At 54.1% G+C, this 20,935-nt stretch overlaps 1 protein-coding gene across 2 annotated transcripts in view; it reads right to left on the bottom strand.

Annotated features, from left to right (window-relative positions):
• The window catches only part of ADAMTS2 (ADAM metallopeptidase with thrombospondin type 1 motif 2), a 244,055-nt gene extending 225,519 nt beyond the window's left edge, over positions 1-18,536 (bottom strand). For both annotated transcript variants that reach the window (XM_057708973.1, XM_057708974.1), the window contains exons 1-2: positions 18,268-18,536; positions 16,845-17,239 (exon numbers count right to left, since the gene is read on the bottom strand). In XM_057708973.1, coding sequence (XP_057564956.1) covers positions 16,845-17,239; positions 18,268-18,397 — 525 coding nt within the window. In that variant the 5' untranslated portion in view covers positions 18,398-18,536. The remainder of the gene's footprint in view (positions 1-16,844; positions 17,240-18,267) is intronic.
• Positions 18,537-20,935: the final 2,399 nt, after the last annotated feature.

A 20,935-nucleotide genomic window follows, 5' to 3' on the forward strand; every position in this document is an offset into this window, starting at 1 on the left:
CAAACACTGGGGAGGCCAAACAAAACTCATCTGTGGGTGGACATGGCAGACAGCCCGCCAGTCTGCAAGCTCCGCCCTGCACGATGAGAACACTGAAGTTCAGAAATTACTGCATTGCTAAGGGGCAAGGCAGGGACTCCAAACGGGGTTTCAAAGTTCAGATTGATTCAGAGTTTCAGGTTATACATCTGGATCTACCTGCCAGCCTTCCCCTGAACGTGTCTCACTGAACCATTTCCCCAACTGAAACTCGGGACAGTCTTTCAAAGACTGCCAGCCCTGCAAACAGTCCTGCCCAGGTGCAAAGCTCCTCGGCTGTCGGGGACACCTACCGGGCTACACGGGGCTGAGAGAGACTCCCTGACCTAATGGGGCCCCGCCAGTCACTGCTATCATCCCCCCCAAAACCACCACACATCCATGTTCTATGCTCAAGCTCTACTTGATGCAATAGACCAGGAAAAGAAAATTTGCTCCACCAAGGGTAAGTGAAGATGGGAGATTACTTCCGCCCAGACTCGTCCACGGTAGGTCTGCCGTCCGCAGCATTCACAGAAAGAGAAGCAGGACCTGGTCCTGCTCTCCCATAGATGGCAGTAGGACAGATGCTCTGAAGACACAGTTACGGCTCCCACACAAAATTACTAAGATGCAATTTTATACTCTAACCAATGTAATAAGACATAAAGTGCATAAATATTGAAAAAGAAGCTGCAAAAATATTATGAATTGCAGAAGATAACTGCATACTTAGAAAATCCTCCCCAAAAAATCCACCCAAAAAGGACACAGATAATAATATGGAAGTTCATGAAAATGGCTAGATGCAAAATAAAATATGGAAACATGCATATCTAGAGTGCAAACATGGGAAACATCCCATCGAGAGATATATTTTTAAAGGATTTTTTGTGATTATCCATGTTTTGCATCTGTGCCACTATGATGAGGGAAGACTGATTTTGCTGAAGCTCAAGAGGAAGATGCAAGTCACTGGAAGCAAATGACAAGGAACAGGTGAGGCCTGATGGGGCCTGGGTTTAGGTCCACGATGACTGTCATGTGTTTAGCTGCAATTGTGCAAATGCACACGTAATATGTACTAACATGCTGTTTTTATTTCCGTTGGCTCTTTGGGAGTGAAAGTGTCTAAAGTCTGAGAATATTATTAACCTGGAACAAGTAGGTCCCCTGTATTCTGAGTAAATGATCACCTACTGTATCCTAGATTAAAAATGTTCCTAGACATCTATAATAACCTACTATAAAATATAATGGAAAAGATCCTATTCACAACGGCAATAAAGTTCTAACTCTTGGTAGTAAACCCACTGGGATGTATTTTAAAAGATTTGAATTAATGTTCTTATTTCCCTGAGAAAATTAACCATCATGAAGATGTCTTCACTCACTCAGCAAAGATTTGCTGTATGCCAGACACTAATTTAAGCATGCAATATCATCCAAAATAAAGATCCTCTTGTGATATTGTTTAAAACCATAAGAAAACAAACCCAAAATCCATTTGAAAAATGCACAAAAATTGCCATTTTAAGTCACGATGGTGATATTTGCCCTATTAGGTATTAGAACAGATTGTTAAGCAAAAGTAATTAAAAGACCCTAGTGCTGGTGCAAAAAGAACCACAGAAAGGCCAGAAATAAGCCAGATCACCTCCATGAACTTCACAGATAGGGAACATGTGCCCCAAAGTCAGAAGGAAGGGTGAATTGGTGAGTGAATGGTGCTGAGACCACAAGAGCGGCAATTTAGAAAAAATAAACAAAGACTTAAAAACCAATACCTCACACAGTACAAGAAACACATGTCACGTGAATTAAAGTTAAATATTTAAATTCAAATCAGAAAAAAAATCACAACATATGAAGCACTGCTTTGAAAAGCTGATTATTTTCTATAGCCTAAATAAACAGAAGAAATCAACAGGAGGGGCCAGGCAGAGCTGACCAGAAGAAATGAAAGTCAGCAAGGTAAAATAAGAAAGCCAACTTTACGACTATAAACCTGCCCAAGCTAACAAGGGGTTAACGCTTAGCTCCAAGGAGGACCAGCCAGCTTCAGAGGAGGAAAAGGGGTGTGGGGTTGGGGGGAAACAACCACCAGTTATCACAGAAATGCAAGTCTCAACAACAGTAGAAACATACCCACACCCACATCATTAACCCAAAGCAAATGCCCAGGGCTGAGGGGCCCAGCCCAGCCGCTGCACTCAGAAGCCGAGCTCTTTCCACTAGAACCAAGGGGCACCTTCAGCTTGGAGACCCTGCCCCCGAGCAGGACAGGCTGACGCCTGGACAAAACCTACCGTCTGCCCTCCTCCATCATGTCCAGTCCCAGAGTAGTCACCCAGGTCACCAGAGCCGTCATCCACAGCCAGCAGCCCCCTGTGGCCGGCCCTGACTTTGGTTCTTGTGCTGCAAACCCTGCAGACCCAGGAGCTCCTCAAAGAGGAGAACGCAGCAACTCCAGTGACCTTGACGGTGGGGGCAGATGCCTGGCACACGCTTCCTGTCCCTCTGGTGTCCACCAGCTCCACCCAGCTCTGGCCATCCTCTGCCCTCTACTCCACCCACTCCCAGACACTGAGCAGAAGCCGGCCTCACTGTCCCCTTGGCCAGGTGCCCTTGTGCAGGACACCACCTGCACAACCGTCTATGGCAGCCCTGGGGCAGAGCACAGGTTCATCTGACCAGCCTCCCTAGGAAGGACACAGTCAACAAGGGCCTGGGCACCCTGGCAGGAAAGATGGCACCCAAAGGCCAGGCCACCCTCACTGAAGTGGGGGCTACTCCAGCAAGGCAGAGCGAGGCCTTGACCTCATTTGCTGGGAAGTGCACCAAGGACCCAGCCCTCCCCTGGTAGCAACTAACCCTGCTTGTGTGTGTGTGTGTGTGTGTGTGTGTGTGTGTGTGTGTGTGTGTGTGTGTGTGTGTGTGTGTGTGTGTGTGTGTGTGTGTGTGTGTGTGTGTGTGTGTGTGTGTGTGTGTGTGTGTGTGTGTGTGTGTGTGTGTGTGTGTGTGTGTGTTGGCGGTGGGGGCACCAGGAGGTGCCTCTGAAGATCGCAAGGGCTTTATCTAGAGCTCCAGGTCCAGCAGAAGGAGCCTAGGCTCTGGAGTCTGCGTGACCTGGGGTAGCTCATTGCCCTCTCTGAGCCCTGCTTTCCTCCAAGTACAGGGGGAAAAGTCGCCTTCCCTGAGTGTGCCTGATGCCAGTGGGGGCTTATGAGCATCACAGGAGGTGACTGCAAATAAGACAGTGCGGTAGCCTGGGGCCGAGCCTGGGCCCAGCGATGAGGAGCCCACTGCCCAGGAAGGTCACCCAGGAAGGGTCATCCAGGGTGACAGCGAGAGGAGGAGAGAGGAGGGGAGGGAAGGGAGGGGGAGGGAGGGAGTGGAAAGAAGGAGGAAGGAGAAGAGGGGGGAAAAGAGGGAGGGAGAGGTGGCGTGAGGATGGAAGGGGAGGATGGGGGAAGAGAGAGAGACAGAGGGGAAGGAGGGACAAGAGGGGAGGGGAGGGAGAGCTAAGGCAGGGAAGAGAGAGGGAGAGAAGGGATGCCAGGAGGCTTGGAGCCAGGACCCAGAACCCTCCAGCTCTCCCTGTTTGGGAGCTGCTCGGAAGACACAGGCCCACCCTCTGTCAGCTGAGCTGAGCCTGGGCCGGCCTGCCAGCCAGGGACCTCTCCTTGCTCTGTGCATGCAAGTCTCAGACAAGCCACTCCAGGCTGTGACAGATCCACACACCCGGACGCCCAGACCCCAGCTTGGGGCTAGTGAGCTCAGACCCATGGTCAGCCAACAGGTGCAGAGGGGAGGGAGAAGGCTGGGAGCCTCATAGGGTCTGCAGTCTGGTTGGGGGGCATCAAGGAGCACCAAGGAGGAGGACAGCCCTGCGCCTACCCTGCTGACAGGAGCTACAGCATCAGTGCCCACTGAGTTTCTTCCATGTCCCTGAGGTCTCCACAGCCAGCCAATTCCTAGATGAGGCATCCAGGGCAGAGAGGGTCAGGAGCCAACACCCCAAAGGCGGCTCCCCTGGTCCCAGGCCACCTGGAGGCCTGGCCGTCCCTTTTGGCCATCACTACCTTTCACCCCAATCCCCACGACATTCCTTTGGACCAAGGCCAGCCAGCCTCATTTCCCGTGACTTCCTCACACACACGCACGCCCCACCCCCAAGGCGGGCAGCATCACATGTAGGGAAACTGAGGGTCACGGGCCAGCAAAAGAAGTGCAGGGCCCCGAACCTGGTTCTGTCGGAGCTCACGCCTCCTGACCCCCAGGTCCTGCACAGTCTGATAAGTCACAATCTCTCAGCGTGGGGCCTAGGCACAGGCATTGCTCAAAGCTGCCCAAAACCTATGCCTGTCTGTGAGCAGACAGATAACAGGATGGAAAGCAAATTTACTTTTACAGGCCACGATCTCCTCTCAGGGGGCACGTGGGAGTAGAGGTAACAGTGGGAGGTGGGGGACCTGGGTCCACAGGTACCACTGACTCAGAAAGGGGGACAAAGTCCTGCTCAGGAGAGGAGGAGCCAGGGGGCTGCCCCAGAGAAACATCACGGAGAGGAGGAGAACCTGCCGTCAAAGCGACAATTCCCCCCAAGATGGGCTAAGAACCAGTCCCCGTGCTACAGGAAACCGCCTGCACGGCTGGGCAGTGCAGCCTCCACCTTCCTTGGCAAAGCTCCCCGCACCCCACAAACGCTTCCTGTGAGTGGCTGACAGCTGTATACAGGGGCTGGCTTGTATTCTAGGCTGGCAAGCTTGCAACTGAGGGGACTCGGCAGCAGCCCTGAGGTCTAGGACAGCAGGAGACACGGGCCCTGGGAACTGCAATGCCTTTGGCCTTTAAGGAGGGTGGTGGTGGTGTAGGGGTTAGACACATTTTCTCTAGAGTTCAGCTCCTTTGCTGATGAAAATGGGATCCTGGAAAACTAGAATTCAGAGGACATTGCCTTCCCATGAAATCCATCTTAGTCCACGAGCAAGCAGAGAAACGCCAGGGGCGTTCCCATCAGAGTCAGGCGCAGGAAGGAATACGCAAAGCCACTGCTGTTACTTAATGTTACTCCGAAAGTTCTAGATGGCACAGAATGAAAACGAGCCTCCAGAATTATCATAGTCTACAGATAGTACATCTGTATACACAGAAAACCCAAGGGAATTCACAAAGATGTATTAGGATTAATGAGTTCAAAAAAAAAGAATTAATGAGTTTAATCAAGCATCCTGATAAAAGATAATTATATAAAAATCCATAGCCATCCTGTACACCAGCAATAGATGGAAACAATTCAATTCACAATGGTAAAAAGAAAAAAAACCCTTGAAACAGCCCTGATTTAAAACAATAGGTGACATATAAAAAATGTGTAATACTTTACTAAGCAACATCAAAGCAGAATTAAATCAGTAGGAAAATATGCTGTTCCTGGTAAATACTACAAATTTTGTCCATTCCTCCTTTAATCAGTTTCTAAGTTTAATTTAATGTCAATAAAATTCATAAGCGATGTTTCTAACCTGACAAAACAATTCTAAAATTCAATTGAAAGAATAAACAGATGTGACCAGCCAAGAAAATTCTGCAAAAGAATAACAGCAAAATAGGAAGTATCCAGCCAGATGTTTCAAAGCAGCACCATTCACAGAAATGTAATATGAATATCACATGTACTCATGTTAAAAAAAAAGTGAAATTAATTTCATCAATATGTTACTTAACCCAATACATCCAAACGATTATCATTTTAACCTGTAATCAATATTTGAATTTATCCATTAGATATTTTTTTAAAGCTTCAGTCTTTATTTATTTATTTATTTATTTATTTATTTATTTATTTATTTATTTATTGGCTGTGTTGGGTCTTCATTGCTGCACACGGGCTTTCTCTAGTTGTGGAGAGCGGGGGCTACTCTTCTCGGTGGTGCACGGGCTCCTCATTGCAGTGACTTCTCATGTTGCAGAGCACGGGCTCCAGGTACGTGGGCTTCAGTAGTTGCAGCACATGGGCTCAAACTCATGGCTTGCAGGCTCTAGAGCGCAGGCTCAGTAGTTGTGGCACACGGGCTTAGCTGCTCCTCGGCATGTGGGATCTCCCTGGAGCAGGGATCAAACCTGTGTCCCCTGCATTGGCAGGCAGATTCTTAACCACTGTGCCACCAGGGAAGTTCTAGCAATTAGATATTTTTTTCTTTGGTACCAAGTCTTGAACTCTGGTGTGTATTTTACACTCAAGAGCACCTCTCAGTTCAGACCAGCCACAGCTCAAACAGCCAACAGCCTCAAGCAGCTTGTAGCTGCCACTGTGGACAGCACAGCTGTCAAGTAGCCCATACTTTAGATATTAGAGCTTTAAAGCTCTAATAATGAACATTACTCAGTACTGGTACAAGAACAGACTGACAAAAAAAATTTATCTGTGATAGTGGACGTGATGTTTCATTTGCAACTGACTGGAGATAGTATGTGGCATAATTTATTTAAAAATTATACATACTCACAGCTCTTGAGCCAGTTTTTATCATACCTCCAGAAGCTCTGTCTCAATGAGACAGGCCACTTCTGAGCCTTAGACATACCCTGCATGAAACATAAATAAACTTTATTTGCCATGTGGTCCTAATCCCTGCTTTCAATGGGGAAGTATCCACGGTCAAAGATGAATCTTTGAATGCTCTGCTCACAGAGCCAGCAAGGGCTAGTCCCTCCAGTCTGAACCGCCCAGTCTCCGTCACTGCCCTGCGTCCCCAGCATGGGAATTGCATCCCGGCTCTCAGACAGGCCATGCAATCATTTGTAACGTCATCATAATAATAAAACTAAGTGTCTAGGCCTCTAAGACACACATCTTTCACATGTACGACATCCAAACTCAGGATGAAATCAATGGACCTTCTCACTACCAGCAGCTGGAAACAGCCATGCTGTGGCTGGCATTTCCTGGCACACACCAAATCCTCCGCGGTGTTTCATATTGCCATCACTTTGTGCAGGGTCAGCACTTCTCGCGTTGAGACCCTTGCCACCCAAAATGTCTTCAAGTCACACTGTGATGCAGAAAATTACAGCGTGTGCAGAAAGGCATGGAGACGACAGAATGTGTAGCCTTGGCATCCATGACGAATGTCCCTGGAGGAAGGACCGTAGCCTCATCCCTTTACCGAAGAGAGGAAGACACCCGGAAGTGGACGAAGCCAGTCATACACCAAGTAAGCAAAGCGAACAAGGCAGGAGAAACAGCCCAGCACTCGCAGCAACTAGGGGCAGGGTGGCTGGTGCCTGCCCCTCACAGGACTACGGTTAAGGTGCAGCGGTGCAGTTTAGTTGGGAGTGTCCCCTCTTTCTTGTTGTGCCCGATAATTGATGGCACCTTAGATGCGATGAAACACACAAACAGCCAGCATTTCCCAAACCCTGGGCCTGGGCGAAGCGTTCATCCTGCACCCACCCTTCCAAAGCCCAGTGAGGTTGGCCATCCAAAGAACGGATGTTCGGCTGTGTCTGCGGTCCTTGTCCAGGCGGCCCAGCCGCGCAGGGCAAAGTTGACCATATGACATGCCAGCCTCCGGTGCGCACTAAATCCACCATGGCGATTGCTGAAACGCACAGGGCAGGGTGGGGCAGCGCAGAGCCCGCCTAAGCCTTGGTCCTGGACGCTAGGGCTTCCTCCACCTGGCAGCGGAAGCTGTGCATCCCACTCACAGGCCCTGGAGCAGACACGCAGTGTAATTGAAATTCATGGATGAGCCCAAGGAGCCGGCTCCAGGCTCGGCAATAACGTCTCCATATTAATGGCAGCACGGCAGACCCGGCGGACAGCTGACATTTAATATGAAACATACGCAGCAGAGCGAGAGGCTCCTGCCTGGGCCCTCCCACTCCAGAACGCCTGCAAGGGTGGGGAGGGGTACCCAAGGCAGCACCAAGATGCAGGGGCTGGAGCCGTCCCCTCCCCTCAGTACCTCCATACCGCCTCAGTGCCCTCCCCTGCAGGAAACCCCTGCCAAGAACATACATGACCACACGCACACTCACACTCCAACCCACATACTCGCACACATGCTTACTCCAACGCACACAGGCACGTGCACAGATACCCGCCCCGCACACGCACATTCCCATGCATAGGAGCGTGCACACACATTCACATCCACCAGCGGCCTGCTGTGTTCTGGCAGCAACACAGCCCCCCTGCCCCAGCCTGCCCGAGTGGAGGGGGGCAGTAGGGGTGATCAAGGATGCGTCTGCCTGCCAGTACAGACCCACGGTCCCAGAGGGGCCCCCCCACACCTGACCCTACAGATCTGAGAGACCAGAACGAGGGGGCCCATGCCACAGCTCAGGCCACCACCCAGCAAAGCCATCCTCGATGCTGAGGAGACGCACCAGGCCAAGGGGGAGGCAGGGGCGCCCCTGTGGCTCAGAGCAGATGAGCCCCTCAGTGACTCCTCTGCTCACGCAGGTTGTGGCACCTGTGGCCCTCACAGCAGGCGTGGGTGACGACCCAGTCTTCCCCCGCCTCCAGCTGATGCTGGGTCACTGCTTACTCACTCAGTGCTGGGGGGGTGGGGGGGATGGGCAGGCAAAGCTAGCCATCAGGCAGGCGGGACCTGAAACCTGCCAACACCTGAAGGAACAGCATCCTTACATTCAGGAAGCAATGCCAGAAACACACAGCCAGGCAGCGGAGCAGGGCAGGGATGGCAATGTGACAGACGATGGTCTAGGAAGAGCTGGCCTCCTTGGCCTGAGGCGCAGAGATCAGTGACCGACTATGCTGGCCTTCATGAGGGGTCTCGTGGGCCTTCATGAGGGGCCTCGTCAGGCTCCACTATGCTTCTGCACGATGCATCGCTGGGCCACAGCAACTGGCTACGGAAAGATCACACGACCTAAGACTGCTCATTCAGAGTGACACTCAGCACTGTGGCAGGAGCCTCCAAAAAGCAGACTCTTTCCCTTTTGCACCTGGTTATGTCGGGGGGATGTGAGAGGTGTGGGTGCAGCTACAGCCCACGGTCCACCAGGGAACAGAGTCACACCAGGGAGAAGGAGCTGGGTGAGCAGGGACACCACGCCACCCCTGAACTGCCTGCCCAATCCCACCAGTCCCCAGATGCCTTTTGTGTGCGGGATAAAACACACATAACATAAAATTTACCATCTTAACCACTTTTAAGTGTACTATTCAGTGGTATTAGGTACATTCAGCATGTTATGCAACCATCACCACCATCCCTCTCCGGAACTCTTTCCTTCTTGTAAAACTGAAGTTCTGTGCCCACGAAACAACAGTGCCCCATCTCCCTCCTTCAGCCCCTGACAACCACTCCTCTACCCCATCTCTAAGATTCTGACAACCGTAAATGCCTTCACATGCCATATTAGCTGAAGACTGGTGAATCTGGGTTTCAGACAACAGACATGCCTACACCATCCTGAGGGGCCACCGTGAGGCGGGCAGGGGCCGTGGGCAGCTGCTGTGCCACCTCTAGCACAAACCCACGACAAGCCAGCCTCCACCACGGCAGCCACAGGTCAGTGCACAGCCCTCCCCAGTCCCAGCAGGGAAGAGCCCCCGGGAAGCCCATTCCCTCCCACCCAATGGCACTAGGTGAGAAGTGGTGAGGAGGCCGTCCAGGAGGTTGTGGATGCCCCAGAAGAGGGCACGGAGTAGCTGTGATGAAGCAAGGCTGGATTCTCAGCAAGTTCTCAAAGACAGCCCATGCCTGCAGGGAGCCCTGGTCCCATCCAACAATCCTGCTGCCAGCACAGCTCTCAGCACTTCCACATATGCCTCTGGAGGCCTGGTCAGGGGACCTCAGAGCTCACTGGATTCATGCCGGATTCCTTGGCCCACATGATCTCAACAGACTCAGAAACGCAGCTTCTCTGAAGAAACACCCGCAGGTCCGAGAGCAAGAAGCCCATGCTCCTGAGGTCCAACAATCTACCAAGGGAGGCAGGGCATTGACTAGCCAGGGTGCCCACCTCTCCCTCCATCAACCCGATCTCCTCAGCCAGTCCCCATGTGGCCCCTAAGAAACCCAGGGTTGCCCTAGAAGGGTCTCAGAAATGATTGATCCAGCCCCACTTGCCACCTGCACCAACTGAGGCTCATGGCGGGAGGACTGGCCCAAAGTTGCACCATGCCCTGCCCGAGCCCAGCCCAGGGTCTCTTCACCACCCCCAACCCTCCTCCAAACAGCCACAGGGTCTTCCCCCTCTTACTTAGTTTCATTCAGACCAGGGTTTTTGAATTCACATTTCATGAACCCCAAAGTGGGGACAAGAAAACTGCAAAACCACACGTGTGCACCAGTGCTTTCCTGTGGGAAAGGAGGCAGAGCTTTTGGCCATTCTCCAAGGGGACCTACCCCACTGAGTGTGGGCATTCTGGGGTCTGCAGCAAAGCAGAGAAGGAGAGGTGGGCCATCCCTGGGCATGGGGCACAGGGTCTTGGGGGGCAAGGAATTGCACAGGCTTCCAGCCCCCACTCCCCAGGCACTCTTATTTCATGGCCCCTAGCTGAGCTCCACCCAGTTGGAGCTGGGCCCTGTGGCCTCAGGTACAAGTTGCCCATGGTACAAGTTACCAAAGAAGCATGGGGTACAAATGGCACGTGAATGTCCAGGACAGCTTCCTGGATGAAGTGCCGTTTAGCTGAGACCTACAGAGTGAGCCAGCTAAAGAGTGAGGGATAAGAGCGGTCCAGGAGAGGGCACAGCCTGTGCAAAGGCCCTAAGATGGGAGTGTCCAGTGGTGGAGAAACTAAAAGCTTGGTGTGACTGGAGCGCAGGCATGAGGGGGACACAGTCACAGACAAGGCTGAAGGCTACTGGGTCAGGTCATGGGAGGCCTTGTACGCCAGACCACTGGGTTTGATTTTTTTTTCCTGAGTTTGGATTTTTTTAAGGACACTTAAGACCACCACTTAAGAAAGGTCTTAAGCAAAGGAGTGACATGATTGAATGTGTGGTTTACAAAAATCAGTCTGGCAGCTGTGTGGGGAAAGAGTTGCTCCAATTTGGAGTGGCTGAGGATCACAGAAGCAAAAGCCGGGGCCTCGAGTTAGATGTGGTGGAAAGATGGGAACTGGGATGAAGTCTGGAGATGTCTAGGATGATGACTGGCTGGATGTGGTGGTCGTGGAGAGGGAGCGGAGGGGCGATGCCGGGATTCCTGCCCAAGTGAAGGGTGAGGTCTGGAGGAGAGTAAAGAGACCCGCGTTCCTTTCAGAAACACAGGGTCCCTCAGGGAAGTAGCCCCCAAGGCAGCTGGGCAGGCAAGTCTGGAGCCCAGGAAGAGATCTGGGCCAGGTGCAGGGCCTGAGGTCTGGGTGGAGTGTGGCGGCCCAGCACACTGGTCTTTCCTCTCGCTTTTATGATAAAACCCCAATCCATTCCAGAGTTTGGGGATCTGACCCTCACTATCAACCCCAAAGATGGGCAAGAGACTCTGGCCAGGCCCACATCACAGCAACTGATTTAAAGGTTGGCCTGTGACCTAAGCAGGGCTCTAGCAAGAACCATCCAGAAAGAGTGCTCTCCATTTCCAAGAGATTGCTGCCATGGAAAACAAGTTAAGCCAGGAGCTGCTGGTGGACCCCACGTGGGGAGAGCCATCCTGAGATGAACACAGACCCTGACAGAGCTGAAAGGCAGATAGCATGTTCTGAAAGCAGCCCTGAGCCACTAGATCCAGCCATGCCTGAAGCTGGAACTCCTCAGGATCGCAAGGATCACGGGGCCCATGACACCCCTTGTTTGTTTCATCCAAGTTGGCTTTCTGCCACTTAACCTGAATGAGTCTTAAACAATAAGGAGAATAATAAGCCATGGAGGAGGCTGAGACCACCCCGGGCAGCTGTGTAGACTGCCAAGAACAGGGGCCAAGAAAGTGCCTCTGCTCCTTTGACCTGAGCAGCCTCAACACCCAGGGAACACAGACGTTCCCGCAGCCCCTCACTGGTAGTCCTGAGACCTTCTCATTGCCTTCCAAGCAGTGCCAAGGCAAAGTAAAAGGTAGGAAGACCCTACAAAGGGCAGTGCGGGTCCCACACGCCTCTCACCCCCAGCCCTGCAGCCCAAGCCTGCTGCACCTGCTCTCCCCATTCTAGCACCTGAACCAGCTGCAGCCCAGTGTGTGGCCTAAAAGACAGCAGCCTTTTTAGGAAAAATGAGACTCAATTCAGTCCCTTAGGCCAGCAAATGACTTCTCTCTGTGGCCCTTAGTGACTTTTAATGCCCATGAAGACTGTACAGAGCCGGTGCCTGGCCAGGATGGCAGCCCAGCAGGGTAGCCCCCGCCCACAAGGCAGCAGCCCTGAAGCCTGCCTCACGGCGTCACTGCCCAGCCCCTGCTCGCTTCCACCAATGGCCTTGCCAACCAGAGACACCAGGCCAGAGAGGTCCCTTGAGCTGCACTGCGTGGGGGAGACAGAGGTGTGGCAGGGGACTTCCATCCTACTGGAGTCCCCACTGCCATCACCTAGTCATGAGGACTCAGGCCATCTGGAAGGAGCTGAAGCCCAGAGCAAGTCAGACACAAGTCACCAAGCCACTTGGCCACCAGACCTGCTCCCAGCTCCCACTCACTGACACCAGCAATGCCACAGACTGAGACAGTCTCCAGGAGCTGACTAGAAAAAGTAGGAAATGTTTTAAAGAAATACATTTCTTCATTTTTATTCTTTTTGTTGACATGCAAAGAAGGCAATAACAGACAGTGAGCATGGTCTTGGAACCAAACAGACATGCGTTTAAATACAGACTACAAAACTTGAAGTAAGCTATCTCAGTTTATTCATCTGTAAAATGGGGATAATATCAGACACATACCATAGGGTGTTGTGAGACTTAATCAGGGTGATATAGCATGAGGTGCTCAGCGGAAAACCCAGCACATAAAAAGGGCTCAGTAAACTGTGACATTCTGTTATTACTTTTCATGTCAACAGGCTTCTCAGATTTTTGAGTGTGTCAGAATGATGTGAAATTAGTACGTCTATCATGTGGCCTGAGAGGTACTAGAAAACTCTTCCACAGCAATGAGATATACGAGAATCCTTGGTTAAGCATTGTCTTCTCGCGCATTGTGAAAAGGCAAATGTTAACCTTTCCCTGTGAATATGATGAAAAACATGTGTCTAGTGGCTGTAAAAGAACCTGGAAACTACACCTACCAACCTCTCTGGAAATAAAGTGTATGGCATGTCTTATGACACATGTGGCATTTCTTGAGTCTGCACCTCTACCTGACTCTAGTAGAATTTTCAGCTCGGGGGGCCCAGGACCCAACCTCATGTCCTTATAGGGAGCAGCAGCCCTTGCACTCTCCATCCATGCTGTTCTGCAAACCTCATGTCTTGATTCTCATGGGAGCATCAGATCCCAGCCTGAAGACAGTGCTACCTAGGACTCAGCTGGAATTATCAGAAAAAGATGTCAGCCAGCACCGCTGGGGCCCCTTGACTTACCACAGAAGGACTCCACCTGAGAACAAAGCCAACACAGAAGAAGGCAGAGGCAAGAGATAGCAAGGGTCCCAATGACCTGGCAGGAGCACCTGGATCCAGCCATGCCTAAAGGCTGATCATGGTGTGAGCTGCTAACTTCCCGTTTCTGTTTAAACTAATTTGACTTGAGTTTGCCTTCACTCCTGAGTGAAAGGATCCTGACCATAAGAGTCCCTTCATGCTAAAGAGAAGACTGCTGTCCACAGAAAACAAAGCTACTAAAGCCTTCCTTTAAGGCAGGGAAACAAACTCAGGACCAAGCAAGTCAATGAGCAAATATGTGTCCCAGGCCAGGAGCAGGACAATAGGCCTGAAAGGGCCTATGGCTCTTGGGAGAGGCTTGTCCCACCTAAGCATCTAAACATAAGCTGTAAGACCACAGCTGCCCGCGTGACCCCGTTCCATGGTTTCTCCACACGTCTTCCAGGAAGACTAGCTCCCCATGTTCTGCAAAGAAGGGGTTGATGGTCCCCTCTGCATGAGAAGTGCTGCATTACTCTGAGTTCAAGAGGTTGCTTTAATACAGAACTTCTCAGAGAACCCAGTGGGCCTCCTTGAATCTCTCAGGCTGAAAGCAAGGTGCAGCGTTTCCCACACCAGTTGTCCACTGAACCATATTTGCTCAGAGAAACTTGTGGTGTAATCCTGTAGAACTCCTTTGCAGAAACAGGGCTGTTGCACTTGGCTTCTCAAAGGGAAGTCCCGAAGCTCAGGAGCACCAGCCTGGTAGCTTATTAAAAATGCAGAACCTTGAACCCACCCCAGACATGCTGACTCAGAATCTGAATTTTAACAAGATCCCTGGGGATCTGCATACACACTGCAGCCTGACACACCTGCTTCAGTGTGTTTCACTGTCTGCGAAGGAAGAGTAGGGCTGCAGAGGAAGGGGTACTGTGTGGCATGGTTGCTGGAAGGATGAGATGCATGTAGCCTTGTAAGGACTATTAAGAGGGAGTGCCTAGGGATTATAGCCTCTGTTACCACAGCTCAGGGTCTTCTACCCACCCAGACTCGGGAGCCCCATGGCAGAAGGGGCTGGACAGAACCAGGCAGACTCCTGCCACCACAGGCTATGTGGCCTTGGGCAAGTCACTCAACCTTCCAGAACCTCAGCTGCCCATCCATAAACCAAGGACAAAGAACCCTCCCCTACGGGGTCTCTGTGGACCAGAAACATGATGTTCAAACCCCAGGCCTTTAGCAAGTGGGCCTATTACTGATGCACAGAGGGACTTAAAGGGTTAAGGAATTAAGTGGTGTAAAATCAGAACAGACACATACACACACACACACACATACACACTCTCTGAAAAGAAAGAAGGTAAAAGAGAAGAAGAACTAGTGAAGCTGCCTGTCTCGAGGCCGTTTTTCACTAACATTCAAGGCCACTCAGACAGACCCCAGTCCCTCTTCCAACTCCAGTCTGATCTCCAGCTATGTCTTGCACTTCTGCCAGTGTGTGTACAGTATATGCGACATCTCACTGCACCTGTCCTGACCAAGCCGATACACACCTGGTACTTCTCTGCATATGCTCATCCCTCTGTGCCTTTGCCCCCTGGCAACTCATTCTTCAAAGAGACGCCAGGAGCATTCTTTCCAAGCCCTAACCAGAGTGGGCCCCAGCCCATCAGCTGAGCATGTGTGCCCCAGGTGGGCACCAGGCCAGCTACATCTCTGACTAGCACAGAGGACGATCATGCTTGGAGGTGCTGGCTGTAGAAACAAATCACAGAATGAATGATACGTGAACAAAGCCTCACCGAAATGCTCTCCATCCAGTATTACTTAGCACATAGGAGTTGGCCCAGCAACAGACTACCTCCATGTCAACTCCCCCACCCCAGCCCTGGCCATCCATCCCCCCAAGCCCCCAGCACCAATTTCCTTTTATTTAGGAAATTCACCTCCAGCATAAAATGAGACACACCTGTGAGGTCCAGAGCATCCTCAGAGGCAACAGGGATCTAAAGGGCTGCACCATGTTAACCCAGCTCCTCCAAGGACGTTTATAGTTATTTGCAATACATCCAGGTTCCAACTAAATCCAGCCAAAGGCAGTGATTTTCCGAAGCAACAAGTGACATTTCCTGTGTCTCCATAAAAAGAACGCCAGCGGTTGTGGGACTCTGTGTAATTGCTGGCTCTGCAGCCTGCAGGGCGAGCCTGAGGACGGGGTGCTTGGGGGGCAGCAGGGCTGGGAGAGAGTCCACTCGCTCGGAGGAGGAGTCCCCTGAGCAGCAATTAGAGCAGAGCCCACGGTGGGCGGCTTCAGATGTCTGGCCAGCACAGCCAGCCTGACCACCGCACACCCAATCCAAAATAGAAAACTGCAGTGGCTTCTGCCACGTGCCAGGCCCCAGGGTGGCCAGACAGAGCACTGCCAATGTCAGCCTCCTCCCTGAGCATTGATCCAGGCTTCCTCCAATGACCCCTTATGCCAAGCCATAGTCCCTCTAGGCCCTTGGAAGCAGGTGAACTTCCCAGGGCTCTGGTCACACTGAGTGGCCCAGGCAGTCCCAGAAGGGACCCACTCCCCAGCCTCTCCTGTCCTACAGGGGCTGCCCGTGGGCACCAGAGCCTGCATTTCCAAATGCTTCCCGTGGCTTAAAATAGAGAGAGAAAACCAACTTTTCAAATAACCAGCTGAAGTCCAACAGGAAACCACAGCATAAAAATCAGTGGTTCCCGGTCAGCCAGGGGGCAGAGGGATAACTGGGTATTTCAGCACCACTGCCTGCTCCCTAGGCTGGCACCACTTGCACACACAGAAACGAGAACACCAACTGCCAGCACATGTGCCCCCACACACAATGTCACAATGCACAGCAACACACTCAACAGACACTGGCATACACATGAGCAGAAACCTGCAGACACACACATGCACAAGGCACTACGGTGCATTCACATGTTCACAAAAGTGCACAGGTACGCAGATATTAGTACCCATTTCAAAACTCATGTGCAGATGCACACGCTCACAGAGACATACACACTCCTGGATGCAAGACCAAGACCTGTGCCTGCAGGCATAAGGCAGACCACACTTTGCTACTTGATGAGTGCTTTGGAAATGTGGCCCTCCCCCTGCATAAATCACCCTCTCTGTCCAATCAAAACAACTTGCCGTTCAGCCAACCCTTTCGGTTGGTACCCTGTGGTCCTTAAGCACAGGGATGCAGAGAAGGTCTTCGGTACAGGCCTTGCCCTCCCAGGGGACTCCCAGATAACCTGCCTCCAAAGCCCAAAGGAGGGCAATGGACAGAAAGAAGGGAGAGAAGTGCGTACTCACCAGCCCGTCGCAGTTGCTGAGCGCCACGGAAGAGGCTTCAGCCAGGCCGGCCACTTCTCCGACATAGAGGCAGGTCCCAAGCAGGGGCTCCACGCGTGTGGCGCCCGACTCTCCCTGCCACTCCACCGTGGCCCCGGGTGCCACGAGGCGGGCATTGGGCCGCAGCCGCAGATGCAGGTCTCGGCCGAAGACCGTGACATTGTAGAAGAGGCGGCCGCCAGGGTCCTCCTCGCTGCCTCCAGAGAAACCCGGGATCTGGACAGGGGCGGCCCTGCGGGCCCGTACCCCAGCCTGGGCCTTCGCTGCCGACACCACGTGGGACACCAAGCGGCCCTGGGCGTCAGTGCGCACCGGCACCGCCAGGGTGCGCTCCGCTCCGTGCCCCTTGGGCCCACCTGCAATGGGAAGGGGCGTCAGACCAGCCGAGACCTGGGAGATCCAGGGCCCCGCCACCGCCACGGAGTCCAGCATCCTCCCCAACCCCGCCCCCACTGCGAAGGGAAGGGCATTCCCCGAGGCAACCCCCAGAAACTAGCCGGCACCTCCCCGGCCTTCTTCCAACCGGGAAGGGGCGTGAACAGGGCCACCACTCCCGAGCCCCGCCGACCCCGGGGCCGACCCCCTCGGGAACCCTCCCAGCCAGGAGCTCTGGCCCTTGCCCCGTTCTGGGTTGGGGTCCCGCGGCTCCCCACAGTTCCCCAGGGGACGGCCCCGTCAGAGCGCCCCCCGCCCCTTGAACCTAGCGTCCTTGGCAGCACAGGGGGCTGCTCCGAAGCCTTCCCCGGTCGGCCCCCTCCCCGTGCGCCTCTACCCCTCAGCAGTCCCCGCCGCCCGACTGCCCTCATCGCTCGCCTCCGGAGCGGCGAGGACTCGGCTCCCGCGGGCACTGGCGGCCTGTCCCCCGCGCACAGCTCCCAGTTAGCCCTCCGCCGGCCGCCCTCCCCGCGTGCCCAGGGCAGGGAGAGGTGGAGCAGGGCCCCTCAGATCTTCGAGGAGCCCCTCCGGGTCACCCCAACCAATCCTCAGGGCCCAAGGCGGCGCGCTCGGCACCCGACTCCTCCCGAGCGTCCCCGGACGCGAGCGCGGGCGCCGCCTCGCCCTGGCTCCCCCGGCCCCGCCGGGGCTGGCGCTGCGCTCTCCGCCGCGGGGCTTTCCCGGCCCTCGGGCTCCACGCTCCGCGTCCCGGGAGCCGCGAGCGCTCCGGGGCGCCCCCCGGCCCGAGACGCCCGGGTGCGCCGCAGGGCGCCCCCTGCGCGACCAACCCGGCCCCGAAGTTGGCCAACTTGGCCCCGGGCGGGGCGCGCGGAGTTTGCCCAAGTCGAGCTGGACGCCGCCTGGGGAGGGGGCGGCGGGGCGCGCGGGGCGGGGCGGAGCCCGGCCGCCGACGAGGGGGCGCGGGGCGTGGGGGCCGGGCCGCACCTACCTGGGGGGCCGGCGGCGGCTGCGGCGAGCCCGGCGCCCGCGGGCAGCGGCGGCAGCAGGAGCGGCAGCAGGAGCAGCAGCAGCAGCGCGGGGCAGAGCAGGCGGCGAGCGGCTCCCGCCGGCGGATCCATGGCAGCCGGACCGCAGCCGGGGCCCCGCACTCGCAGCCGGCGCGAAAGTTCCCCGCGCGCCGCCCAGCCCACATCTGGGGGCAGCTGGAGCCGCCCGCAGCTGCAGCACCGCAGGGCGCGGGGCGGAGGAGGAGAGGCGCGGAGGGGAGGGCGGAGGAGAGCGGAGGGGAGGCGGGGAGAGGGAAGGAGCGAGAGCGCGAGGGAGGCGGGCGGGAGGGAGCAGGCGAGCGAGGGGGAGGGCGGGGACGGCGGGCGCCTCAGCCTGCGGTGACCCGGCGCTTCTTGGCGCGGCCGCCGCCGCCGCCGCCACCGACCGCTCCCCTCCTCGCGCCGTCGCCGCCGCGGTTCCCGGCTCGTAGCGAAGCAGAGACACCCCGAGGCGGCGGCGTAGAAGCGCTGCGGGCCAGGTCCGGGGAGCCCCGCTGCCGGCCACCCTCGGCGCGCCCGGCGCACTCGTGGCACGCAACCTCGGAGGAGCGAAGCCCGCCCGAGCCTGAGCATCCCCACCCAGAGAGTCCTCGGGGCACCCGGGTCCCAGTCGTCAGCCCTGGGGCACAAGGGGCCGCCTCTCCTTCTGTGCGCCCTGGAGCAGGACAGAGAGCACGGCCGGGAAGGGGTGGGGAGGCCTGATGACTGGTCCATGGGGCTGAGCCAGGCCTTTTGACGAGATGGAGACCCCAGAGGCTAGAAGACAGTTTTCCAGGAGGGTGCATTAACCACAGGAGCCACCCCAAAGATCAACTTTTACCCTTACAGAGAGGGGCAAGCTGCCCTCAGTCCCCAACTCCTCTTTGCCCGAAGTCTCTCTCCCCCTCCATCTGCCTCCCCGACCCTCCATTGCAGCCTCTGAGCACAGTCTCCTCAGCTAGACCTGGGCTCTGCCCGCTAGAGCTTAGTCAGGTTGCCTCCCTCACCGGCCCTGAAGCCTGCATGGGATTCTAGATGCCTGGTCTTTGCGCTCCCGCAGGCTCTGCCTGAAATAGCCTCTCTACACTCTGGCCACCTTTTCCAACTCATCCTCCAAGGCATCCCTCTCCATCCTGGAGCCAGTTTGCTGTCAAAGCCCATTCCCAGCTGGACTCCCTCCTCTCCAGCACAGTCCTCATCCTTCCACTGCTGGAGTCACTGTTCTACCAAGTCTGCTGTCCCCCAGCACCATGACCTTCCCTCCCCATGTCCCACCCGGGAACCCACTCCCAAGCATGTGTCTGTGGGAGCACCTCTGCTATGTGACCCCAGACTTCTGCCTCACTTCCCTGGAGGGTGGACATCTGTCTCTTTGGATCTTCTCATTCACCCTCCCCCAGGCCCATGTGACCAGAGCTTTGGGGTTGGCCTTGGTCAGGCAGGGCCTGATGACTCAAACCGCTCCCTGCCCACCAGAAGGGCCCGGTCTTATGGGGAAAACACGTGACTTACACAACTTGCTCTAGCTGTGATTTCATATCCTCAGTTCCATCATTTTCAGGACCTGGGTGTGAGGGCACTGCAGCTTGATGGCCATCTTCACCTGGAAGCATCCCTCTGTCACCTAAGGGTGCCCAAGACAGGATCCAGCCCCCGGACATGGTGAACATTCGTTGTCAATGTCAAAACTGGTGACATTTCACATGAGAATTTAGATTTCTGAATTCTGTTGAGAATTTGGACAGTGTGACAACACTGGGCCTGCATTTCTGCTTACCAGCCATTAAATAGGGCAAATGCCCTGCCGTTTGCTGTAGGTTCCCTTCCCTTACCCCCAGCAGGCATCCACTTTTGTGACCGCTGATGGTTTCAGAGAAAGTGGCTGGTGATCAATGTATGCGAAGAGAGATGACTTCAGAGCCAGGTATCCTGGAGGACTTCCCATAAGAAGTGGCATGGACTTAGAGGGCTGGGATAGGGAGGGTAGGAGGGAGTCGCGGGAGGCAAGGATATGGGGATATATGTATAAATACAGCTGATTCACTTTGGTGTACAGCAAAAACTGGCACAACAATGTAAAGCAATTATATTCCAATAAAGAGCTTAAAAAAATAACAACAAAAAAAAAAAAAACAAAAACAAAAAACAAAGTGACACGGGTCGAATCCTGAAAACTGAGGAAGCCAGGCAGCCCAGAGTTGAGTCCAACTAGGTGCTGTCTTGGAATCCATGACACTCTTCCACCCATTCCCCCTGTGGCTGTCGTGCTTTCATCCTCCTCAAAAGATGAATGAGACCCAAGCAGCAGCCTCACCTACTTGTTGTGGGTGATATTCTACTACCTCACTCACTTTCCTGCCAGCTTTATGGTCATTACCATAATCCTCCTACCACCACCATCCTTTCTTTATACAGTACTTAATCCTGTACTTAAGTTTTTAAAGGATACTTTAAATCATGACTGTAAACGGGAAAGCCAACATCTTGCCATAAATCAAAGATAACTGCCAAAAATAAATATATGAAACAAAAAGCTGTTATCAAATTCTAAATACTACTGCCTGCAAAAGGCACGGAGGCTGAAGCTGATTAACAAGTGTTGGAAAAGTGGTGAGAGACAGACTAGCAGAA

Source organism: Hippopotamus amphibius, chromosome 15 (genome assembly GCF_030028045.1).
Source record: "Hippopotamus amphibius kiboko isolate mHipAmp2 chromosome 15, mHipAmp2.hap2, whole genome shotgun sequence".
In the NCBI taxonomy this organism is placed as follows: domain Eukaryota; kingdom Metazoa; phylum Chordata; class Mammalia; order Artiodactyla; family Hippopotamidae; genus Hippopotamus; species Hippopotamus amphibius.